The sequence below is a fragment of the Leopardus geoffroyi genome, chromosome A3 (genome assembly GCF_018350155.1).
Source record: "Leopardus geoffroyi isolate Oge1 chromosome A3, O.geoffroyi_Oge1_pat1.0, whole genome shotgun sequence".
Lineage (NCBI taxonomy): Eukaryota > Metazoa > Chordata > Mammalia > Carnivora > Felidae > Leopardus > Leopardus geoffroyi.
This window is the reverse complement of record NC_059336.1, coordinates 104,712,358-104,735,133: the sequence shown is the minus strand read 5'-3', so window position 1 is coordinate 104,735,133 and position 22,776 is coordinate 104,712,358. Positions and strand designations below refer to the sequence as shown.

Sequence of the window (22,776 nt, the reverse complement as noted above, 5' to 3'; positions counted from 1 at the left end):
TGCCCTCGGAAAACTACGATTCCCAGAAGGCCTCGGGGCGGGTTTTCGGAGGCCCCGCCTCCTGAGGTACCACAGGGGTAGTCGCGCGCGTCATTCAAAAGGTGGAAGGTGACACTTGTAGTAAAAATGAAGGGAAGAAATGTAGTAAATGTAGTAAAAAAGAAAGAAAATGTAGTAAAAAAAAAAAGTGAAGAACCAAGGCTGTCTCCTGGCCCTCCCTGTTCGCTTGCCCCCGGCGGACCCCTACCAAGGATGCCTCTGTTTCTTAGGCAGTTTTCTATCCAGGAGGATATTTGCAACCTCTACTCTCTTCAGGCACCTGCTGCTTCATTTCCCTCGCTTTCCGAGTGGGGGTGGAGCGGAGAAAGCTTGAGAGAGAATTCCCATACTTGCCTGTAATCAGAAATACAAATTTGCCTTTCTTCACGTTCATTCTACTGCCCTCTCCAATTAGAACAATAAACAGATATACATCTGGGCCTTGTAATTATGTTAGTTAATAAAGTCCCTTGAGGCTTAAGCAAGTTGAGGAAGCATTTTTTTTTTTCAACGTTTATTTATTTTTGGGACAGAGAGAGACAGAGTATGAACGGGGGAGGGGCAGAGAGAGAGGGAGACACAGAATCGGAAACAGGCTCCAGGCTCTGAGCCATCAGCCCAGAGCCTGACGCGGGGCTCGAACTCCCGGACCGCGAGATCGTGACCTGGCTGAAGTCGGACGCTTAACCGACTGCGCCACCCAGGCGCCCCGAGGAAGCATTTTCTATCTGCTGTACCCGAAGGCATCCTGATACATGTTCACATCTCTTACATTTTTTTTTTTACATCTCTTACATTTTAAAAGAAATATTCTCTTCGTTTCACATCTCCCTCCAGCTACCAATCTTAACCTCTCCTTTTTATCAAAGCGAAACTACTCAGCATTGAAGATACTTGCTATGTTTACCTTCCTCTCCACCCATTCCTTAACCAAATTCATTCCAATATGGCTTTGGCGCCACCGTCCAAGTTATTGACAAATCAGGGGGTGGGGGTGGGTAATGCTTTGGTTTTTTTTTTTTTTTTTTAATGTTTATTTATTTTTGAGAGAGACAGAGACAGAATGCGAGTGGGTTAGGGGCAGAGAGAGAGGGAGACAAAGAATCTGAAGCAGGCTCCAGGCCCTGAGCTGTTAGCACCGAGCCCCACGCGGGGCGCAAACTCACGAGCTGTGAGATCATGACCTGAGCTGAAGTCGGATGCTCAACCGACTGAGCCACCGAGGCGCCCCTAATGCTTTGGTTTTCTTGACCACTTGACAACATTGAACACTTTTTGACTATTCCCTTTCTTGAAAGTCTTTCCTGTTAACCTGCTCTCACCTAGTGTTTCTCTTACCTACCTAGTCTCTTCCATTTACTCTTCTTTTATGGACTCTTCCTCTTTTCATGCCCATTAAATCTGTGTTCCTCAAGGACCTATCCTAGATCCTAGTCTCTTCCAACACTCTACCTTCATAAGCTATTTCCCACCACCTATATGGTTTCAGGTATCATCCATATATATGAAATCACTCTTTTCAGGTTCAGTCTGCCTGCAGAACATTCCTACATATGTCTGGATATTTCACAAACATCTCAAGCTCATTATATTCAAATGGGCTCACTTTCTACCCTTATACCAAACACCTTGGGCACACTACCTCATATTCTCTTGGCCCAAATTTTACCCCAGCCATGCTGCAGCAACCACATTTGCACAAACATAATCAGATAACCCCTTGCCTTGGTCGTACCCCACACTTTTCACTTTCCTCCCTGGAGTTACTCTCTGACTCTGCCACAGGGGATGACTACAGCAAGCCTTGATGTTCATGCAGCAACACTTAACCAATGGGGGACGGGAGCCAGTAGATAAATGCTCCCCACTTCAAGGGCAGATAATCCTGAGGCTCATTCGACATGACTCCCCAGGTCCCAGCGGGACTGAACCAACTTAATTACACACTGTTTATTGGCTTTTTCTCCTTCCCTTATTTAACAGATACTGTCATTAGTGTAATGACTAACATCAGTATTTTAATTATTTAAATCTTGCTCTATCAGATTATTGTATAATGCAAAAATAATGAATTATCTCAGTGGCAGGACAATAAAAGCAAATTGCTAGTTTGTTAAGTGAAGTTAAATTTACACCGCTATTAGTGGATCAATTTAATGGGTATAGAAAAGAATGTGTCAACTAGATCGATGGCTACATATCCGTCAAGAGGCAACTGACAGCCATCTTCCAATATAGAAACAAGGCGAAGCACAAAACGAGCTACAGTTGACTCTTCTTCATTAGCTTTTCTATTGAGCTATCAGAGATAGTTAACTTCTCAGATCTAGCTTTTTCACCAGACAAGTCAAGGAATCAGAAAGGAAATGGTGGGACAAATCACTCCCAGGTCCTCCAACTTTATTGTCATGCCTTTAATTTTCCTCACTGTTTTATATTGACAGTTTTGGAGTGGTGGGGGAGCTCCAGTAGTTTCCACTGGGCCCATCCATTGCCAGCACCCATTCATGCTTTGCCCATTCTAATAGAATATTTTCCTCCCTCTAGAGTCATAATGAATGTATTCTAATATCCTGCTCAGAAAGAGGTGATGATCACACGAAGGATCGTTTATCTTTCACAACTGGCAACCTTAGATATTTCCTCTTCCATATCCTGATTGGGTTGTTAGAGGTCCGTAAGTAACATCTCTTCCCTACCTGAGATAACAAAAGATCCAACTCAGAACAAAGGAGTCAGGCACACAAAGATCCAAGCAGCTGTTTGAGATCTATTTATAAAAAAAAATGTGCCTGAGGGATGGTAACAACAGGCTTCCCAGGCTTGGACCTCACCCAGATGCTTGACCTACTGGAAGCAAAAGACTTCTTTCTGCAGGTGCAGAGTGCTTACCACAGGACCAGAAACAAACACCCCTCAAACATCTCCAATGATCAAAATAACCCCTGGAGTGCGTGGGTGGCTCAGTCGGTTAAGCCTCCGACTTTGGCTCAGGTCATGATCTCACGGCTGGTGGGTTCAAGCTCCGCGTCAGGCTCTGTGCTGACAGCTCACATCCAGGAGCCTGCTTCAGATTCTGTGTCTCCCCCTCTCTGTCCCTCCCCCACTCATGCTCGGTCTCCCTCTGTCTCAAAAATAAAGAAACATAAAAAAAAAATTCAGAGGCGCCTGGATGGCTCAGTCGGTTAGGCATCTGACTTTGGCTCAGGTCACGATCTCACAGTTCATGGGTTTGAGCCCTGTGTTGGGCTCTGTGCTGACAGCTCAGAGCCTGGAACCTGTTTCAGGTTGTCTCTCTCTCTCTCTCTCTCTGCCCCTCCCCCGCTCAAGCTGTGTCTCTCTCTCTTTCAAAAACAAACATTAAAAAAAGTTTAAAAATAAAAAAAACTCAAAATAGTCCCTTTATCTTTTACCTATAAAAGCCCCGATGGCTATCCGAAACTGTGCTGTACGATATAGTAGCTGCTAGCCACAGGTAGCTATTGAGCACTTGAAATGTGACTAGTCTGAACCTGAGATGTGCTGTAAATATAAAGAAGTCGAAGATTATTTAAATTTTTTGTTTCTTTTTTTAATGTTTGAGAGAGAGAGAGAGAGACAGCATGAGCGGGAGGAGGGCAGAGAGAGGGAGACACAGAATCAGAAGCAGGCTCCAGGCTCTGAGCTGCCAGCACAGAGCCTGAGGTGGGGCTCTGACCCGTGGAACCACGAGGTCATGACCGGAGCCAAAGTCGAGTGCCCAACCAACTGAGCCGCCCAGTCACCTCGAAAATTTAGTTTTTTTCAAAAAGGTTGTAACACATGTCAATAATTTTTGCGTTGATTACATGTGGAAATGACATTGAATGAAACATTTATTCAACTATTTTTAAATTAAAACTTAATTATAAAAATTAATCTCACCAGTTTCATTTTTAATTTTAAAACTATGGTATTTTTAATTTAAAAAATTTGACCAATTTCTGGTTCCAAGATTTGCTACTACTAATGATCATTTGGTGAAGCTAAAACCTCCAGCACTGTATGCCCTATTGGGAGATACCAGTTCAAAGGTAAAGTGGCCCTTCCCTCAGAATTTTTAGTAGGTGGAATAGTATTTCACATTAAAAAAAAAAAAAAAAAGCCCTCCAGATCACTAAATTTAAAAAAAGAACAAAGATGGGGTGCCTGGGTGGCTCAGTCAGTTAAACATCTGACTCTTAATTTCAGCTCAGGTCATGATCTCATGGTTTCCTGAGTTCAAGCCCCCTATTGGGCTCTGTGCTGATGGGTAGGGAGCGTGCTTGGGATTCTCTCTCCCTCTCTCTCTGCCTTTCCCCTGCTCATGCGGTCTCTATTGCTAAATAAATAAACTTAAAAAAAAACTTAAAAAACCCAAAAAGGTAACAAAGGGAAAGTATCAAATTTATATCCCCCTTCTGTTTCACTAACCACTGTAGTCCCAGGTCCATTAGTATTCTGAATTTGTTCTAGTTTTATCTTGCTGACAATAGCAGAATATCTTAGGAAAATACTTGATTTTCAATTTACTTATTTACGTCTTCCCTTTTTTTTTTTTTTTTTTTTTTTGTGTAGAGAGAAAGAGCAGGGGAGAGAGTCAGAGGGAGAGAATCTTAAGCAGGCTCCATGCTCAGTGTGGAGCCTGATGCGGGGCTCAATCCCATGAACTTGGGATCATGACCTGTGCCGAAATCAAGAGCTGGGCCTTCAACTGACTGAGCCACCCAGGCGCCCCTGATCCTCACTTTACTTCTAACAAGGGAATAAATTAAAAATTCAGAACTCTCAGATATAGTCATCAGTCAAAAGTCTGTCAATCGTCCCTTTTATTTTCTACTGGACATTAAATAATACCAGCTATTATCCACTCTGATAGATTCTGCACTCTGTGAAGTATTTTTCCTTAAGTTGCTTCAAGAGTCCACACATGAAAAAGCCTTCCCTGCCACTCGTCTGCTCTTAGAAAGGTGGACAAATAGGGTTGTTAGGAGGTGGGGGGTGGTCTGTTTGGCGATCCACCTTCTTGAATATGACTTTAGCTCCCAGGAGAAATGTTTCTTGGTCCCCTGGGATTCATGCTGGGAGAACTAAGTTCCAGACAGCCTTTCAGAATCAAGTCCTCTTCTGGGCTTCACCTCAAGCAACCCGGAAAGGAATGCAGACACCTGGAGTCGAAGTTGCCTAGCGCCTGACCTTTGATAAAATAAAAATATAGGACTGGGCCCAGGGCATACAGGAGTTTTTTGGGACTCAGAATTTCGGGAGTCAGAAGTTCAGAGAGGTGGAATCACATCAAGGCAGACCTTAAATATTCCGAGATTTCATTAAACAGGGAGCTATTTTAGGTCTTGAATAAGGCATTGATGGGCAGGAGAGAGTCATTTAGAAAGACTAGAAAGACTGGCCTAATAGTAGTATGCAAAATGTCAGTAATGTGCAAAATGTAATTTGCGACAGAGGCCGTTGATGTTAACCAAATACTGAGGTGCTTTCCTAGCCTCTGGTGCTGGGTTCTGGTTTATGAGATGTGGAGAGAAGGGATGGCCCTTAAAAATGTCCTAAAATACCTCCCAACTTTCTCTTTCATGATAACCCTAGAGGCGACAAGTTCTAAATGATGAGGATGGAGTAAGACAGACTTGACTCACAACAGATTTTACGTGAGAAAGAAAACTTTACTTGGGGGGTTACTTACTATGGCACCATAGCATAGCATTCCCCTGTTCAATAGTGAAGAGGGAAGAATTCAAATGAGGAAATGACTACTGCAGTAAGGGAGCTGAGATGAGAAAGGTGTAGGCTAGACTGAAAATTCAGAGAAAGGACGAACCCAAGGATATGTTTTACACAGAGAGAACTTGGTAGGTAGAAAAGTCATTAATTCCGATAAATATTTATTGAGCACCTATTATGTGCAAGGCACCGTGTGAGATACAAAGACACGTAAGTCATGCCTCCAAGTGCTTACAATCTAGTTGAGGAGAGATTACACGTACATAAATTATGAAACAAACTGTAGAGCATAATGCTTAAAGGAACAGACTTGGAAGGCAGACTTGTATCCAAGACTTGGCTTCACCTTTTCCTAGCTGTGTCACCTTGGGCAAATTATTCGACACCTCCAAATTTCAGTTTGCTCATCTGTAAAATGAGGATAGTAACAGTACCTACTTCTACTTGATAGGGTTGGTGAGAGGACCAAATAATCTACTCTTTGCCGAACTCTCCACTGAGTGCTTACCCCATAATGAGCACTCGGTAAGTGCTAGCTAGCTAGCTAGTCATAGCAGCAGCAGCAGCAGCAGCAGCAGCAGCAGCAGCAGCAGCAGAAGGGACCTACAAGCTAGGACACAAAGAACAAGTTCAGTGCCCAAAAAAGCTCCCAGGGGAAAGGGACCCAGCTATAAAAAGAACCGTTCTGGAAGCAACAGTGCGGCCCTGACACAATTCTGCCATCCCTCCCATCCTGGCCTCCGGTTATTAAAGTGCAGTGATACCTGGGGCCTCAGACAAGAGGCGTGCCTGCGGATCACCTCCTAACATTTATCCTATTGTCTGATAAGCTTCAGCAAAATGTCGACTCTCTAGAGTCACAGCCTCCTTTCCGGCATCCCACATCAGTTCTATAACACAGTAGGTAGCGAGTGTTTATTCACACCGTGGCAGCAGAGATGGAAGAGGGGAGTAGTGGCCAGAATATGTAGAGTGCTCAAATGAGGGATTTGCCTGCTGTGGGAAAGACCAGTCTTGGGTTCCTACGGTGGTCCGCTGACTGAAGCTTCCACCCAACTCAGTCTATTCCTTGTTTGGCATAACGCCGTTGATGCTGAATGACTGACGATTTCGAACTGAACACTTTGCCACACACGCTGCATTCGAAGGGTTTCTCTCCCGTGTGCACTCTCTGATGTCGCGTAAGCCGGCACCTCTGGCTAAAGGCTTTCCCACATTCGGTGCATTCGTATGGCTTGTCTCCAGTGTGAATCTTCTGGTGCTGCGTGAGGGACGAGCGGTCAAAGAAAGCTTTCCCACACTCACTGCACCGATAGCGAGGCTCTCCAGTGTGAGCTTTCTGATGTCTGTTCAGTGACGAGACGCCATAGAAGGCTTTCCCACACTCATTACATTCATAGGGCTTCCTGCCAGTGTGGATGAGCTGATGTCGAGTAAGAATACTTTTCTGGCTGAAGGCTTTCCCGCACTGATTACATTCATAAGGACTTTCTCCAGTATGAATTCTCTGGTGTCGAGTAAGGGACGAGCGGTCAAAGAAGGCCTTTCCGCACTCGCTGCATTTAAAGGGCTTCTCTCCGGTATGAATTCGCTGATGGACCGTTAGGGACGACCGGTCGAAGAAGGCCTTCCCACATGCGTTGCATTCGTAGGGGCTCTCCCCCGTGTGAGACATCAGATGTCTGCTGAGACTGCTCCTGTGACTGAAGGCCTTCCCGCACTCGTGACAGTCATAGGGCTTCTCTCCAGTGTGAGTCCTCTGGTGGCGGATAAGCGATGAGTGGTCAAAAAAGGTCTTCCCACAGTTGCTGCATTCCTGGTCTCTCTCCTTAGTGAGAATTTTCTTCAGAGGGCTAGACCCTTGCTGCAAATTTTCCTTCTGGGAAAGGGACTTCTTGCAGGTCTGCACCACAGGGCTCCCCTTCCCTGTTTCTAACTCACCCTCCAGGGCATGAGCTTCAAATTTAGGACACAGAGGAACTTTTCTTCCAAGCCTTTCCCTTACTATTCGTCCTGGTTTTTCTTCTTCCGAAGCACCCTGAGGCTCAGGCTTGGTCTCCCAATCTGGAATGGACAGAAAATACAGATGCAGTTTCTTTCCTGGGCTGGGAAATACTACATCAGAAAGAAGAGACACTACGATAAATCGGAAAAGTAGAGTGTGGTGACTGCCTCACTCGCTTGCACAGACACTTGTCCATGCTGGGGAAAGACTGAGACCTGGGAAGGCAGAAGAAAGTAGGGAATAGAACTGACAGTGGACATCTCAGAAAAGAGAAGACTTTCCATTGGAAGCATGGCCAGGATAACTAGGAGAGTACACTGAGTGGAGAGGGTGGTGGGGAATAGGAATATCAAAGGGTGAACGGGCAATGTGACAGATCTGAGAGAATAACATTTGGTGAATAAAGATGAGTAACACTTTAAGGTGTACAGAAAAAAAATCAAAGCTCGTGGGTGATAAAGAGTAAACACTAAAGCAGAAGATTTGAATGTGAGGAAAAACGTGGTACCCAAGCCTCCCTCCCAAACACCCAAATAACAACCACAAAACAAACCCAAACTCTGCCCAGCCCTGTTCATACACAATTACCTAGAGAGACATTCTCTGGACATTCTCTCTCCTCAGATCCATGAAGATCAACTATCCAAGGCTCATCCCCTCTCTTCAACTGAAAAATGACCTCAGGTCGAGGAACTGGGAGTCCTGCTCATGGAGAAAGAAACAAGCCAGGCACATGATGAAAATACGCCACTATTTCAAGGCGTAATCCCAGCCTCAGAGTGCTTCTGAGAGAAAATGCAAAAGGCAGAGGGCACACACCAGGAATACAGAGCGCAAAGTACTGGAAAAGAATGCTCAGAATGGAGGTTCTAAAAGGGACCAAGTAGATGGGGCCCCTGGTGGCTCAATCAGCTAGCGTCTGACTCCAGCTCAGGTCATGATCTCATCACTCTGAGTTTGAGTCCTGATTCGGGCTCTCTGCTGTCAGCACGGAGGCCACTCCGGTTCCTGTCTCCCTCTCTCTCTGCCCTTCCCCATCTCGTGCTTTCTCTCTGTCTCAAAAATAAATAAAAACATCAAAAAAATTTTTTTAAGTTAAGGGAAACAAAGTAGCACTTGGTCAAAAAGTTGATAAAATTCATTTGAATTATGTGTTTATTCTTCCCACTGAACTGAATGGGATGTCCCAGCTTTAGCACTGGTAGAATGCGGGGAAAGAGTCCTTGGGTCAGGGAAGATGAGAATCAAAACAGATCATCTTGAGTAAAAACATATAATCTTTTTGTTTACCCTTTACTACTAAGCTCTTATTTAAACAAGTGGGTCATGCTCATTGTAGGAAAATTAGGGGTAAGTTGAAGTAAAAAGAAAAATCACCTTTTGTACTTTGTATCTATTTTGAAACTGAAAGATACCTATAGATACATTCTGTTAAAAACTGGGTTATAGGGGCACCTGGGTGGCTCAGTTGGTTAAGCATCTGACTTCAGCTCAGGTCATGATCTCACAGTTTGCGGGTTCGAGCCCCATGTCGGGCTCTGTGCTCACAGCCCAGAGCCTGGAGCCTGCTTCAAATTCTGTGTCTCCCTCTCTCCCGTCCCCTTTCCCCACCTATGCTCTGTCTGTCTCTCAAAAATAAATAAACATTAAAAAATTTTTTTAAATGGGTTATAAAATAATCCTGACTTGTAAATTTGATTTTTTTCACATAATAATAAACTTAAATATTATTTTACTTCAATTAACACAGATCCATCTTAGCACTTTAATGGCTACATGAGGTTACATTGTATGGAATAATCTAATTTATTTAATCTCCTGCTGACAGACATTCAGACTGTTTTTAATGTTTTCCTATTAACAAACAATGATATGGTGAACATTTTTATATACCAGGGGCTGTTAATCCTATTACTTCCTTAGGACAAATTTCTAGAAGTGAATCTGTCCATTTTTGGTTATTTAAAGAAATAGAACCCATCCTAGAAATAGTCTCGAAGTCTAAACTTCTATTGCACTGGGGGCCCCAAACTGGGAAAGAGACACACTTTCTTACTGGGCCCACGGATCACCCATCTGGTTGTATGCTGATTCTCGGCTGATAAACTGGCCACATCCATGGCCTCCCTGTGGCTTCCTGTTTCTGACCTTTGCTAGGAATTCTATTTTCCCCAATATTTCATCCCACCAAAGCCTGTGACAAAGGCTCAGCAGTCTCCCTTAATGTTCCCTGAACATTTACCTGTTTTTTCCTATTTGGCCTATTTAAATTCTTGACATGCCTTGCATAAAATCTGTAATGGGACTCCTTTGGCTGCCACCTCCTGCTTATTTTATACTGGTTTCTGAATCTGTACACTCTCCCAGCCTCTTATTCTGGAAGCTCCTGAGAGGTTCTCACTACCTACAGGAGCCTAACTTTACTTCTCACAAATATATTACATCAGCTTCTTCTTTTTTTTTTTTTTTCCAAGTAAGCTCTACACCCAATATGGGGCTTGAACTCAACAACCCTGAGATCGAGAGCTGCAAGACGTACAGACTGAGTGAGCCAGGCAGGTGGCTCCAGGCAGTCATTCTTAATTTTCCCTTTGTCACACAGGTCTCTATAATTGCAAAGTGCCTTCTGTGCGCCTCTAAGATTGTATTTAAGACAAATATTCAAAATCAAACGCAGAGTAGTGACCTACTCTGAGGCACAGCCTTGTATTTCTGTGCCCATACTGCCCTCTTTTTAAAGGGAAACGCTTCTTCCTCCCCTTCTCTGCTTCTCTGAAAAGAAAATTTCCCTCAGTAAGATAGCCCCTGCCCCCCACCTCCCCCACCAACCCTTCATCCTCTGGATGGAGCTGAGAAAGTTACCTGCCTGATAAGCTGGGGGAAGGACGGGGCATATGTGACTCGGCTTCTTCTGTCTGCCCCTGCTCTGGGGAGGGGGCCCTCTGTATTGCAGGGGCAGGCTGCTGAGCAAGGGAGGCTGGGGTTCCCGTGCCTACGGCTCAGGGAACAAGTCTGTCCAATGCTGCGGTTCACAATTGAGAAGTCCACTGTTGCTGTACATCTTAGCCATAGCCTTCTACCCCTCCATTTCGTCTCTCAGTGCTTCAGAACTCAGGTGGGAGAAGAGGTATCACTTATTAGCCCACGACCCCCCATTAACACAGTACAGAGTCTAACTTCTTGTGGGAAGCTCTCCTTACCCAATGAGACAATGCTCTTATAGTTTTCCAGCATCACCTCCTTGTAGAGGTCCTTCTGAATAGGGACTAGATGCCTCCACTCTTCATCTGTGAAAATCACAGCCACATCCTCAAATGTCACTGATTCCTGGAAACACAATAACATTCTCCCTTACTCATAACCTTTCTTTTTTACATGGAGCAGACAAAACAGTCTATAAAGATGACAGCCCTGAGGTTGTGGAGGGAAGGTTAAGGGACATGGTTCTGATAAAGCAGGGCTTTGAAGCACTCGGGGAAAGTGGCATAATTCCCTGAGGCATGAAGTTCTTGGTCGTAATCCCTATACTCACAGCTCAGCCTGTGAATATCAGGGGCTCTTTTTTCATACTTACAGAAAACTTGCAAGGAAAGAACAAAGAATTCCTATGTACCCTTCACCCAGCTTCCCCAAATGTTAACATTTTCCACATTTGCTTTATCTTTCTCTCAGTACACACACATTCTATCTTTCTCCTGAACTTTTTTTTTTTTTGAGAGAAAGCGTGTGCATGCATGCAGGGAAGGAGCAGAGACAGAGAGAGAGAGAGAGAGAGATTGAGAATATTAAGCAGGCCCCATGCCTAGTGCAGAGCCTGATGCAGGGCCTGACATGGGGTTCGATCTCATGACCGTGAGATCATGACCTGAGCTGAAATCAAGAGTCAGACACTTAACCAACTGAGCCACCCAGGTGTCCCTTTTCTGAATGTAACTTGCAAACATGATGCTTCTTTACTCATATTTTATAAAAACAAGGATATTCTCTTGCATAATCACAGTATAATTATGAAAGCCAAGAAAACAGCATTGATATTACACTATAATCTACAATCTTATTCAGATTCCACCAATTGTCTTTTTTTTTTTTTTTTTTTTTTACAAATCCATAAAATGATGATGTAGATTAGGTTGTCCTTAGGATCCCCTCATTTCACGCTAATGCTTCGTGATTCTGCAAGACTGCATCTTTACCTCCAGTCCTAAAACTCCAGATGAGTCTCCAGTGTGCATGCAGACATTCTAAGCCAGAGCACAGAATTCAAGACATTGGGCCCTTGGGCAGGAATGGGGCAAGCCACATGTCTCTACCCACACTCATCTCTCTTTAGAACTCTTACCACCTCACTGAGATGCTCTACAACAGGTGTCATTGGCGTAACCCAACAATTCCTGGAATACTTGGGGTCTGCTCTCAGTCTATACACAGATGCACTAAAGGGAAATAAGGACTAGAACTGTTCCCCAAACCATCCAAGCAGACCTGTACCAACATTTTTTAGTCAAAATCACTCAGGGCAAAGGTCACAGTGTGCCTGGTGACAGGCATGTTCAAGGTTAAGAAAAGGTCACTGAAGGATACCACAGATCAAATGGGAAAGACACATTCCCTGTGGAGTCCTTCATTCACCTGGTTAGGTTTGATTGAAGAAGCTCCAGGATAGACACAGAAAAGTGGTTACATTCTGGAGACTAACAGAGTATTTCAGAAACACAAAGTCCACCTCACCTGGCATCTGTCAGTTGGAGACACAGCGGCCATTCCCTCCTGTGTGCTCTCCTTGTAGAAAAGGGCAGAGTCCTAATGAGGAAGAGGTACGGGATGAGAACGTCGGTATGAGAAAGACTAGTCTTGTAGTTTTCTGACCCATAAAGCAGGAAATCTCCAAATACTAGCGAGTCATATGCCCATTCTCATTCCTGATACCCTACAAAAAGGGAAGACAAAGCAAAGCAAGGCCAGGAGCAACCCCACCCCACCCCAGAACCGGAGCGAAAGACCACAGATATTACTATTCAGGGTACAATGTGGGATTTGTTTTACTATGATCCCACAGGAGAAGTTCTGTTCCTGGGAACCAAGAACGTATTAAGCTTATACTGTATTTATAAGGTCACATTCACTATTGCCCTGATAGCTACCAGATAAAAAGTCCAAGAAATTTTATAAATGATTATATGGATAAGATGTGTCAAGTAAACACCCATAGTCTCTTTAAGAGAAAAATAACCCATTCATGACCCTGTGCTCCAGGAGCAGCGCTTGGACAGCCATGTTTTGTTCTGCATGATGCTGCGTCTCACTCCGGGAGCCACACTGATTTAGGTCTCAGGTGGGCAATGTGCAGGTTGACCAGTAGACTGAGATGCAATCTAGCTTGAAAAGGTGACATCCTTCCTTGGGAATGTGAACTAAGAAATGTCAGGACAACAGGTGGGTGATGAGTTGAAAGGATATCATGAGGGACGCAAGTAGCCATGAGGATCAGGGGAGCCCAAGTAACCAGGAAGCAGAGCCAGTGAGTACATGGGAGGCATGATACGGTAAGACTAGACATGGGTCAGGGGAAGAAAAGCCTGCTCACATCAGCAGTGGAGTAAAGACCTAAGAGTTCTTTACTGGCTTTGAAGTCCCTCAATTCATGTAGGACCATCTCTGGGCTCCAGTTTGCATACAGACCAGCCTTATTTATTCTTGGATTTCCATAAGACTCTAAATCTCTTAGGCTTTGTGTGAATCCTTATCAGTAAACTCCCTTTACTTAAGTTAGCTGAGTAGGTCTCAGTTTCCCACAGTCAGGAGTCTAATTAAACACAGTTGAATCAAGCATTCTTGGGATTCATGAGTGGTATGGGAAGTGTGGTCCTGGGAAGAAGGAGGAAAAGAGATGGCCCACTGACTATTCTCCTGTAGCCAAGGGAATATATGTTCTGATCTTTGGTATTCATTCATTCGTCTACTAACTAACATTTATTTAGCACCAACTTTTTATACCAAAGACAAAAACTATAGGACACTGTCTTTGTCCTCCAAAAGCTTATAGTCTAGAACACAGGACAGAAGAGTAACCCAAATAATGAGTCACTACAGGATGGATATGTACTATAAAGAGATACCTGATGAGTGTCCATCAGGGGCTTGCCTAATGCAGATAGGAGGCTGTAGGTTCCTTGGCAGAAGCAGGATCTAAGATAAGTTTTGATCTGGGTGGGGAGGAGGTGGAACATTCTAGGTAAGAAAAATATCAAGTTTTTTAAAAAAAAAAAACCGAGGAGATGGGTCCTTACACGGAAAAGATGAACAACTGTAAGTAGTTTAGAATGGGAGAAGTCTAGGCTGTGAGTAGTGCTGTAAGGAAAGATGAGACTGGAGAAGTGGGCAGAGGCCAGGTAGATCAAGGACAATTTTGCATGGGCCCATACATAGAAGAAGGACCACAGCCATGGAGACCACTGAGGATTAAACATGGAAGGGTTATCATCAGATTTGTGTTTTAGAAAAATCATTGCGATTGGTATCACAGGCCTTGGAATACACATACTCTTTGGCTCAGCAACCCTCTCCTAGGAGTTTGTCCTAAGGAAATAAGTGAGAATATATGCAAAGTTTTTCTTAGTCATCATTAACACTAACCTTTACTGAGGTGTTACATGTGGTAACTTTTTAAGCACTTTACATGTAGTATCTCATTTAATCCTTAAAATACAGGAAAATTTTGAAATATCCTAAGTTTCTACAACAGAAGATATGATTAAATAATTTGTGATCCAGCCCATCCATACACTGTAATACCATTTAACATCATAGTAACCAGCATTTATTGAGCATTTGCTATTCACCAGGCACTGGGCTAAGCACTCTTTTTTTTTAAGTTTATTTATTTATTTTGAGAGAGAGAAAGCACACGCAAGTGGGGGAGGGGCAGAGAGGGAGAGAGAGCATTCCAAACAGGCTCCGAGCTGTCAGCACTGAGCCCAACGCGGGGCTCGAACCCATGAACTGTGAGATCATGACCTGAGTTGAAATCAAGAGTCAGATGCTTAGGGTGCTCAGTCGGTTGAGCGACCGACTTTGGCGCAGGTCATGATGTCAGGGTTCATGAGTTTGAGCCTCACGTTGGGCTCTGTGCTGACATCTCAGAGCCTGGAGCCTGCTTCAGATTCTGTGTCTCCCTCTCTTTCTGCCCCTCCTCCACTCACATCCTTTCTCAAAAATAAAATAAACATTAAAAAAAAAAAACAAAACTGACTGAGCCACCCAGGTGGCCCTGCTAAGCACTCTTTCTAAGGATAATTTAATTCCATCCTCATATATCAATAAGGTAGGTACAATATTACAGATTAGTGAAGTTAAGGCTTTGTAAGAGGCTGAAGTAGAATTTGAACCCAGGTCTGTCAATCAGCTTTTAATCTCTATGCTATGTGATTTTTATTTTCATGAAAAAATAACCACATAGATAACAGACTAGTAGACTAGAATAAAAAATCTGCAAACGTATCCAAACATGTAGAGAAGCTTGATCTACAACTGAGGTGGCATTACAAATCACCAAGGAAGGGCGCCTGGCTGGCTCAGTCACTAGAGCATGCAACTCTTGATCTCAGGGTTGTGAGTTCAAGCCCCACATTGGGCATGGAGTCTGTTTAAAACAAAAAGTCACCAAGGAAAAGATCACTAGTGATAAACTGCAAACGACTTAAATGTTCATCAGTAGGATAAACTGTGATTTTATGTGTGTGAGTTTATGTGTATAGGAATATTACACATTGATTAAGATGAATGGAGTAGAGCTGTATGTTAATGATAGAGATAAATCACAGAATTACTGAGCAAAAAATAAGAAAGCTTTAGAATTACTGTGTAGTATTTATACAAAACTTAAAAACAGGTAAATAATATCTACAAAAATCTATATGGGGGGGGGGCACCTGGGTGGTTCAGTTAGTTCAGCATCTGACTTTGGCTCAGGTCATGATCTCATGGTTCATGAGTCTGAGCCCCATGTCAGCCCCGGTGCTGTCAGCACAGAGCTTGGAGCCTGCTTCGGATTCTGTCTCCCTCTCTCTCTCTCTGCCCTTCCCCCCACTCGTGCATGCTCTCGCTCTCTCTCAAAAATAAATAGACATTAAAAAAGGGAAATAATCCTTAAATATTAAAAAAAAAGTTTATATGGGACAATAAGTACCAAATTGTGAGTTATCCCTGGGGAGGGAGGGATATGGGATTGGTACAGATAACCAGGAGAGTTCAACTTTGTGATGTTTATTTAAAAAAGTTTTTTTTTTCCTGTGAAAACATGCAGTGAAATCTTTATTTTTATTTATTTTTTAATGTATGAAATTTATTGTCAAATTTGTTTCCATACAACACCCAGTGCTCATCCCAAAAGATGCCCTCTTCAATGCTCATCACCTACCCTACCCTCCCTCCCACCCTAAAAAAGTTTTTCAAACAAATTCACAAATATTAAGAATGCACACTTAGGGGCGCCTGGGTGTCTCAGTCAGTCAAGTGTCTGACTCTTGATTTCTCCTCAGGTCATGATCTCAGTGTTTGTGGAATCAAGCCCTACACTGGGCTCTGCATTGACAGTGCAGAGCCTGCTTTGGATTCTCTCTCTCCCCCCTCTCTCCCCCCCCCCCCCGCCCTCCCCCACTTGTGCTCTTGCTCAAATATCAATTAACTTTAAAAGAAAAAAAGAATGCACACTTAAAATTACTTATTTGTGTATGCACATGTGTATAGAAAAAAGACTGAAAGAATATATACTAAAATGTAAATGGAATTTGACTGGTGGAATTGTAAGTGATTTTATTCTATTTCTTACAATTCTTTACATTCTAATTTTTGTTTTTACAAGAGTACGTATTTACTTTGGTGTACAGGGAAAATAACAGGAAGGAAAGGTGGTGTACAGAAAAGTTACAAAGCAGACCCGAGACTGCTACTCTTAGAAAGGTCTACTTGTGAGATTGACCCTTGGCTGGGGTCTGGGAACTTAGATTTTGGGAGGGTTCCCTAAAAGAGAAGGGTGGTCCTTTGCCTAAATGATTTGGGTCCACGCCTAAATGATTTGTGCAAACAATGCGGTTTATGCTGGATGCTTGCTTTCCTGCTAGACGCTCTGGAACTTTGGTAGGTGTTAGGCAGAGGGTGCCTACCTGACCTGCCCTCAATAAAAAATAACTTGGGCTCTGAGTCTCTAATGAGCTCTTTTGGGCTGGAACATCACACACATGTTGTTGCATTTTCATTGCTAGAGAGGGTGTGTTCTGTGTGACCCCTCCTGGCAGGGAGAGAACACAAGAAAGCCTGCCTATGAATTCCTCCAGATTCTACCTCTCTTCCCCTTACGACCTAGCTGTGCATCCTTGCAAGATCGGTCATCATCTTAGACATGAGTGCAACTATAGGCTGAGTCCCACATCCTTCCGGCAAATCCTTGAATGTGGGGTGATCTTGGAGACCTCTGACACAGGCAGCCATGCCACTCTGGAAGCTGCAGCAGAATGGGACCAGAGGAGGGCAAAAATAGAGGTAAGGAAGAACCAGCGAGGAATCTCATAATTGAGTAAAAATGAAGAAAAACTGAACAAAAGCAGTGGCAGCAGAAATGGAAAGAAGGGGAACTACTGACAAGACATGAAGAACAGACAATAGACTGACTGGAAGTGGAGGCCGAAGGTGATGGGAGAGGCAAGGATGACTTATGACTTCCAGGTCACTCATTTGCACAACGCTGTGCATAATGCTACCATTCGTGGAGATGTGCGATGGAAAAGGCGGTTTGGGGGGAAAGCTAATGAGTACAGCTTGGAGTATTTCGAATTTGAGCTGTTCCCACATCTTTGGATAGGAAAACTCAGGTGACTCTGGATTCACTGGCCAAGTTGTAAAAATTATTATCGCTAAATGAAATAGTTTGAATTTTGAAGGACGGTGAGTTAAACGCTCAAAATAGAAAAATTAATATAAAGTATTAAAAACTGGTTGTAACACAAACAGGGCAATGAGTAAGCCTTTAGTTATATAAATAAGTACTTTGTGTTTTTTTCTATTAATTATATGACTACTCACCAAGTACAGATGTATCCTTAGGATATATACTTGCACCCATGCATATAAGCATGAAAAAAGAAATGTAGGGAATGGAGGTAAAACCAAGTAATGCCAGAGAGAGGAACTACAAACCCTAAACAGACTAATCAGTACTGAGGTCAGGAAGAAGGAAGAGCATGTACCGCTAATAATGAATCCACTTTAGATTCTAAAAAGGCAAAGTAACCGTGCAGACTTAATCCTTCCTTCCCTAGATGAACCCTCCATCTTGCCTTATTAATGATAAGCTCCTAATGAGGTACAGTTTTCAAAAACTCTGAAAGACCAGATCAATATACATTTACTAGACAAGGGGTTACTGAACACTGGTTAAGCCAGACTGTAAAAGAATATTACCCTGAGGTGAACACCAGTTTGCATAAATGTGTAAAACCTATGCAAAAGGTAAAAACTTAAAAAAAAAAAAAAAGTACTGGAAAGACAAGTTTAATATAACTATAAAAAAAAAAAAAAAGAATTTGACCTGAGGAGAGATTGGGGTTTGAATCTTGTTAGGAGGCAGAGTGATATATACACAAATGGAAACAGATATGATCAGTAGCCTGCAAGTTGCGTTTAGACAGTAGTCTTTTCCTTGTTAAGATTCCTCCATTTCCAGGAGGATCTTAAAATATTACTCTTGGGCCCTAGTAAGAAGTCAAAATTAGTATTTAGAGATACAGGACAGTTTAGTCATTAGGTGTACGGACTCTGGCAGACTGCCTGAAATAAAATTCCAGCTGTGTCTTACTACCTGTATGACCTTAGGCAAGTTTCTCAACCTGCGTCTCAGTTTACCCATCTGTAAAGTTAGAATAATGAAGGTATCTGCCTAATACAGTTACTGTAATGCTTAAATAATACCTATAAAGCATTTGTGCTAAGTGTTAGTATTAGCTAAAAGTCATGTTATAATCCTAGGAAGGTAGAAATAACGAAAAGACTAATTACAACGAAATTATAATTACAATGTTTTTGAGTTGGTTTAAGTATAAGTGTAGTAATAACTTTGGAATCAAAGTATTTGAATGTTTCCAAAGCATTTGGGCTTTTCAAACAAATCAGTTGAACTACATCTGAAATTGTAGTTGAAACTGCTCAGTGTTTAAATGCTTAAAGATAATTTTTCAAAGTTTCATTTATTAGATTATTACTTTCATAAAGTGAGCATTGAAAAATTACAAATGATGGGGAGCATAAAAGCTCCCCCAGCCATTAAGCAACCAGTCAAAACTCCCCCAGGGTGCTCATTATCTGTGGGCTCCCTGTCAGACTGACTTCCCTCCTGGGCAGTTGCTTCAGTAGGCTCTCGGTGAAATTCAAGGCTCCCCAAATCCACCAAATTCACGTGGAGTTACTTCTGTTCTCTCTTGTCCTCTTCCCGGTTCTCAGAGTATTTCTGAAGAAAAAACCCCCCAAATTCTTATTCTAGATCTTCAAATAAGCCCTTGCCTGGAAAGCTTTTAGCGTTCCCATCCTTGCTCTGTAGCTATTCCAAACCTCCATAGCTACCATTCAATTTCAGTAGAACACTCACTCACAAAAGAGTTCCAGAAGAGGCGGGTCTGTGTGGTAAAAAAGCATTCCACAGGCCTTTAATTATTATCTGTAAAGGCTTGGGCATATCACTTAAGCTAAAAGTTGACCCCCAGTTGTTTAATACCTACTTCACAAAGTAGTTATAAATATTGAATGAGATAGTTAATGGAAAGCATTTATTTTTCTGTCTGTTCAACAAACGAAAGTTGCTTTCCTTGCTACTGCCCAACACCAACCCATTCATCCACTCATTCATCCTACTATTCAACAAATATGTCCAGGCACCTGCTATGTGCTAGGTAGCATGGGATGTGAGGACAACGAAACAGAAATGTCTGTCTCCGGGACTTTACCTGAGTGTCCCTCTGACTGTGTCCTACTTTCTTTCCACTACTGTTGCCTCTTAGAATCTGCTCCCTGCTCCCAGTCTTTCTTTCTCCACCATCTCCCACCTCACCAATAGCTTCAATTCCCACATCTTCAAACAGTACAACCCTTCATCTATCTGAAACTATCTCCACCAAATCCCATGGCCTCTCTGTAGCAAGGGTTCTCATTTGGGTTTTCCTTTCATGATCAATCTTGGTAACATATACCTATCAATGTCACCTACTCTTCTTGAATCCATTATCCTGCTCTTGCTACCCCTCACATCCTGAAACTGCACGCTCAAAACTTACTAGTGCATTTCTGACCTCTATTTCTGATAGTCCTTTTCTCCTTAACTTTAATTCTTCCAGCTTTTGACTGTCCTGACAAGTTCCTGCTTCTTCAAGTGGTGACTGTAGTTGCTGTGATACTGCATTAGCCTGACTTTCTTCCTACCAATAAAACTGCATCTCTGTGTGCCTCTTTTTCCCAGTCTTGCCCTGGAAACAAGGACACTGCCCAATGCTCAGTCTTTGTACAATGCTCTTCTTGCTATCCCTCAGAAAGTCCATCCAGCTGGCATTCCATTTTCCACCTCTACAGAGATGGCTCCCAATCTAGTCCCAATCCCTCTTCCAAACCCAACTTGCGTTTCCAAATGACTCAAATGTTGAATCTGGCATTCTGCCAGCACCTCAAAACCATCTTCCCCTATGCAACTCCCCAATCAGCCCCTCTCTTTCTATTGTGCCATTATTTTCCAGATGCCCCCAATTCAAACTTTTACCTTTCTTTCCTTTCAAATCAAGTTAGTCACCAGATAGATCCCTTGACCCTTCTTCTGCATTGTCATTTTTATCCTTTGCCCGCCACTGACACCATAATTCAGGTCCCTAACAACTTGCATCAGGATTACTTTGCATTCCTAACTGGCTCCCTGCCACTAGTCCCTTCCTCTCTCTAGTCCTAGATATGACCTCTAGAATTGGTGTCCCCAAATAGTTTTATTCCTGTCAGTCTCCGGATCAGAACCATAAAATCCACCCTGCCTACTTGGTTTTGTCCTGATTCTCTAGGTCATCACACCAGTATACTTTTCTCCACCCTTATCTCCCACTATTCTTGACACTTCACTCCAGTTAAAGTCAGTTCCCTCTCAAATCCGACTAATGATTTGCTACTTATTCCTTGTTTGTTTGCTTTTTTGCCACCTCAGATCCTACCTCCTCCATGAAAGGGCCCCTCTTCAAGGCCCCTAGCAACTAAAGAATGATATTAAAGCATTCATTTCGCCATTCATTCCTTTGAACTAAGAAAAGATTGTATATGATGTTGACACCTGAAACAGACACATTAGGCATTACGGTAGCTTTAATTATTGGTTTAATGGATAACCATATATGTCAAACCAAGAGCTTTAAGGACTGCATCTCAGACTCGATTCACTAATATTCTTCTTTTAAATCGAGGATATCTTAGAGGTGTACTTATTTCGAGAATTAAACTTGTCAATGAACTACCTAATAACCATAGGTTTCAACAATGGATTCCAACCGCTTAAAAGTTCAACTGCCATGGTTAAAATCAAGTAAAAATGTTCAATGATGTAGTCTAAAAAATGAAGTATCTATCCTTAAATGGGAGCCTCATACGAAGGCCCAAGGCAGGGGGCTAAACGAGACAATCTGAGACTCTTTCTGGGAAAGAGGGACGGGGAGGAGTGGGCGATTCTATGGATTTAGTGTCAATTTCCACCCGTATTTATTAAACACCCATTATGGGAAGAAGAACGAAAAGAGCGGAGGAAGGCTCCAAACTTCCAACCTGAATGTTGGGATCTGGCATAGTGGATCTATGCTGAAAGACCACTCGTAACAGTGCCCACACTCCACGGAACACACGCACACATAGCGGGCGAGGGGCAACTTTCCGTCCGCCCCTCTCCGAGCCGGGACGTCCACACACACAGACACACTCCTCAAGCTGGCTCCGTCCGCGTCACCCCGTTCTATTCCCACAGCACCTCCCCCAAGTTCTCAGGGTTCCCTTCTCTCGGCCGCTGCGCTCACTCCGCATCTCGAAGACAAACACCCCCAGCCCTCACCTCCGGCACAGAGTGCTCGGGACCCAGGAAGACGGCGCCTCTTCAGGTCCGGAAAACAATGCGCCTGCGCAAAGCCTCTGACGTTGGCGCTCCCAATGAATGTTCGGCCTTCTCACAAACTCCATTCCCCAGAAGTCTCAGCGGCCAGCGCGCTTCAATATGACGTATGAAATTCCGCGCAAGCGCGTGTTTCTGAGAAAAAGGCTGATGGCTCTGAAGGTGTTTAGTCCCAGCGTTCCGGGAGCCGTAGTCCGGGTCGGGGGAGAACGGTTGAGGATGTAAAGGAGGCTTATGGTCACCCTGGAAATACTGCCTACGTGTGATGTCACGTCCCTCCAGTCCTCCGATGGAAGGGCCGTCCGAAGAAAATGTGTGGGATCTTTGGGACCCGTCCCTACCCTTCGTTTTCACTGCCCGGGAAGACCAAGAACGAGTCTCCTGGCGCTTCGAAGAGGCTTGTTTCTGCTTCATCTTGTCCACTTTCAGGGATTTGGTTCTGAAATTTGGGCCGGAGAGATACAGAATTTGGTTCTGAGGACGAGGCTGCGCCTGAGGCAGAGGATGCACATTTTTGCGCCCTAAGTGGAGAGCCCAGGATACACGTCTATACAAACTGGGCACCCGGGCAGACTGCCGACAGTTTGAGCGCACACCAGCCTGCCTGCCTTGGTACTGCTAGAGGGCCCTGGATGGAGACGTCGTAGGGATTCTCAGCCTTGGCTGCATGTCGGAATTACCTGAAAAGCTTTGGACATATTGATACCTGGAATCCATTCAGGAGCGAGAGTTTACTAATAATAATAACTTCAGGTGACTCTACTGTGCAGCTAAAGCTAAGAACCATTGAGCTAGAGCTCCAGAGAAGACTGGAGATTACAAGAATATGATA

At 43.5% G+C, this 22,776-nt stretch overlaps 1 protein-coding gene across 5 annotated transcripts in view; it reads right to left on the bottom strand.

Moving 5' to 3' along the window:
* Nucleotides 1–5,916: 5,916 nt before the first annotated feature.
* The window catches only part of ZNF2 (zinc finger protein 2), a 24,458-nt gene continuing 7,598 nt past the window's right edge, over nt 5,917–22,776 (bottom strand). The window contains exons 1-5 of one of the 5 annotated variants that reach the window (XM_045446961.1): nt 21,888–22,013; nt 12,506–12,577; nt 10,978–11,104; nt 8,366–8,479; nt 5,917–7,836 (exon numbers count right to left, since the gene is read on the bottom strand). In XM_045446961.1, coding sequence (XP_045302917.1) covers nt 6,830–7,836; nt 8,366–8,479; nt 10,978–11,104; nt 12,506–12,538 — 1,281 coding nt within the window. In that variant the 5' untranslated portion in view covers nt 12,539–12,577; nt 21,888–22,013 and the 3' untranslated portion in view covers nt 5,917–6,829. Of the gene's footprint in view, nt 7,837–8,365; nt 8,480–10,977; nt 11,105–12,505; nt 12,580–21,887; nt 22,015–22,776 lie in introns of those variants that run through there. The other 4 variants (XM_045446962.1, XM_045446963.1, XM_045446965.1 and 1 more) reach the window with 4 other exon arrangements.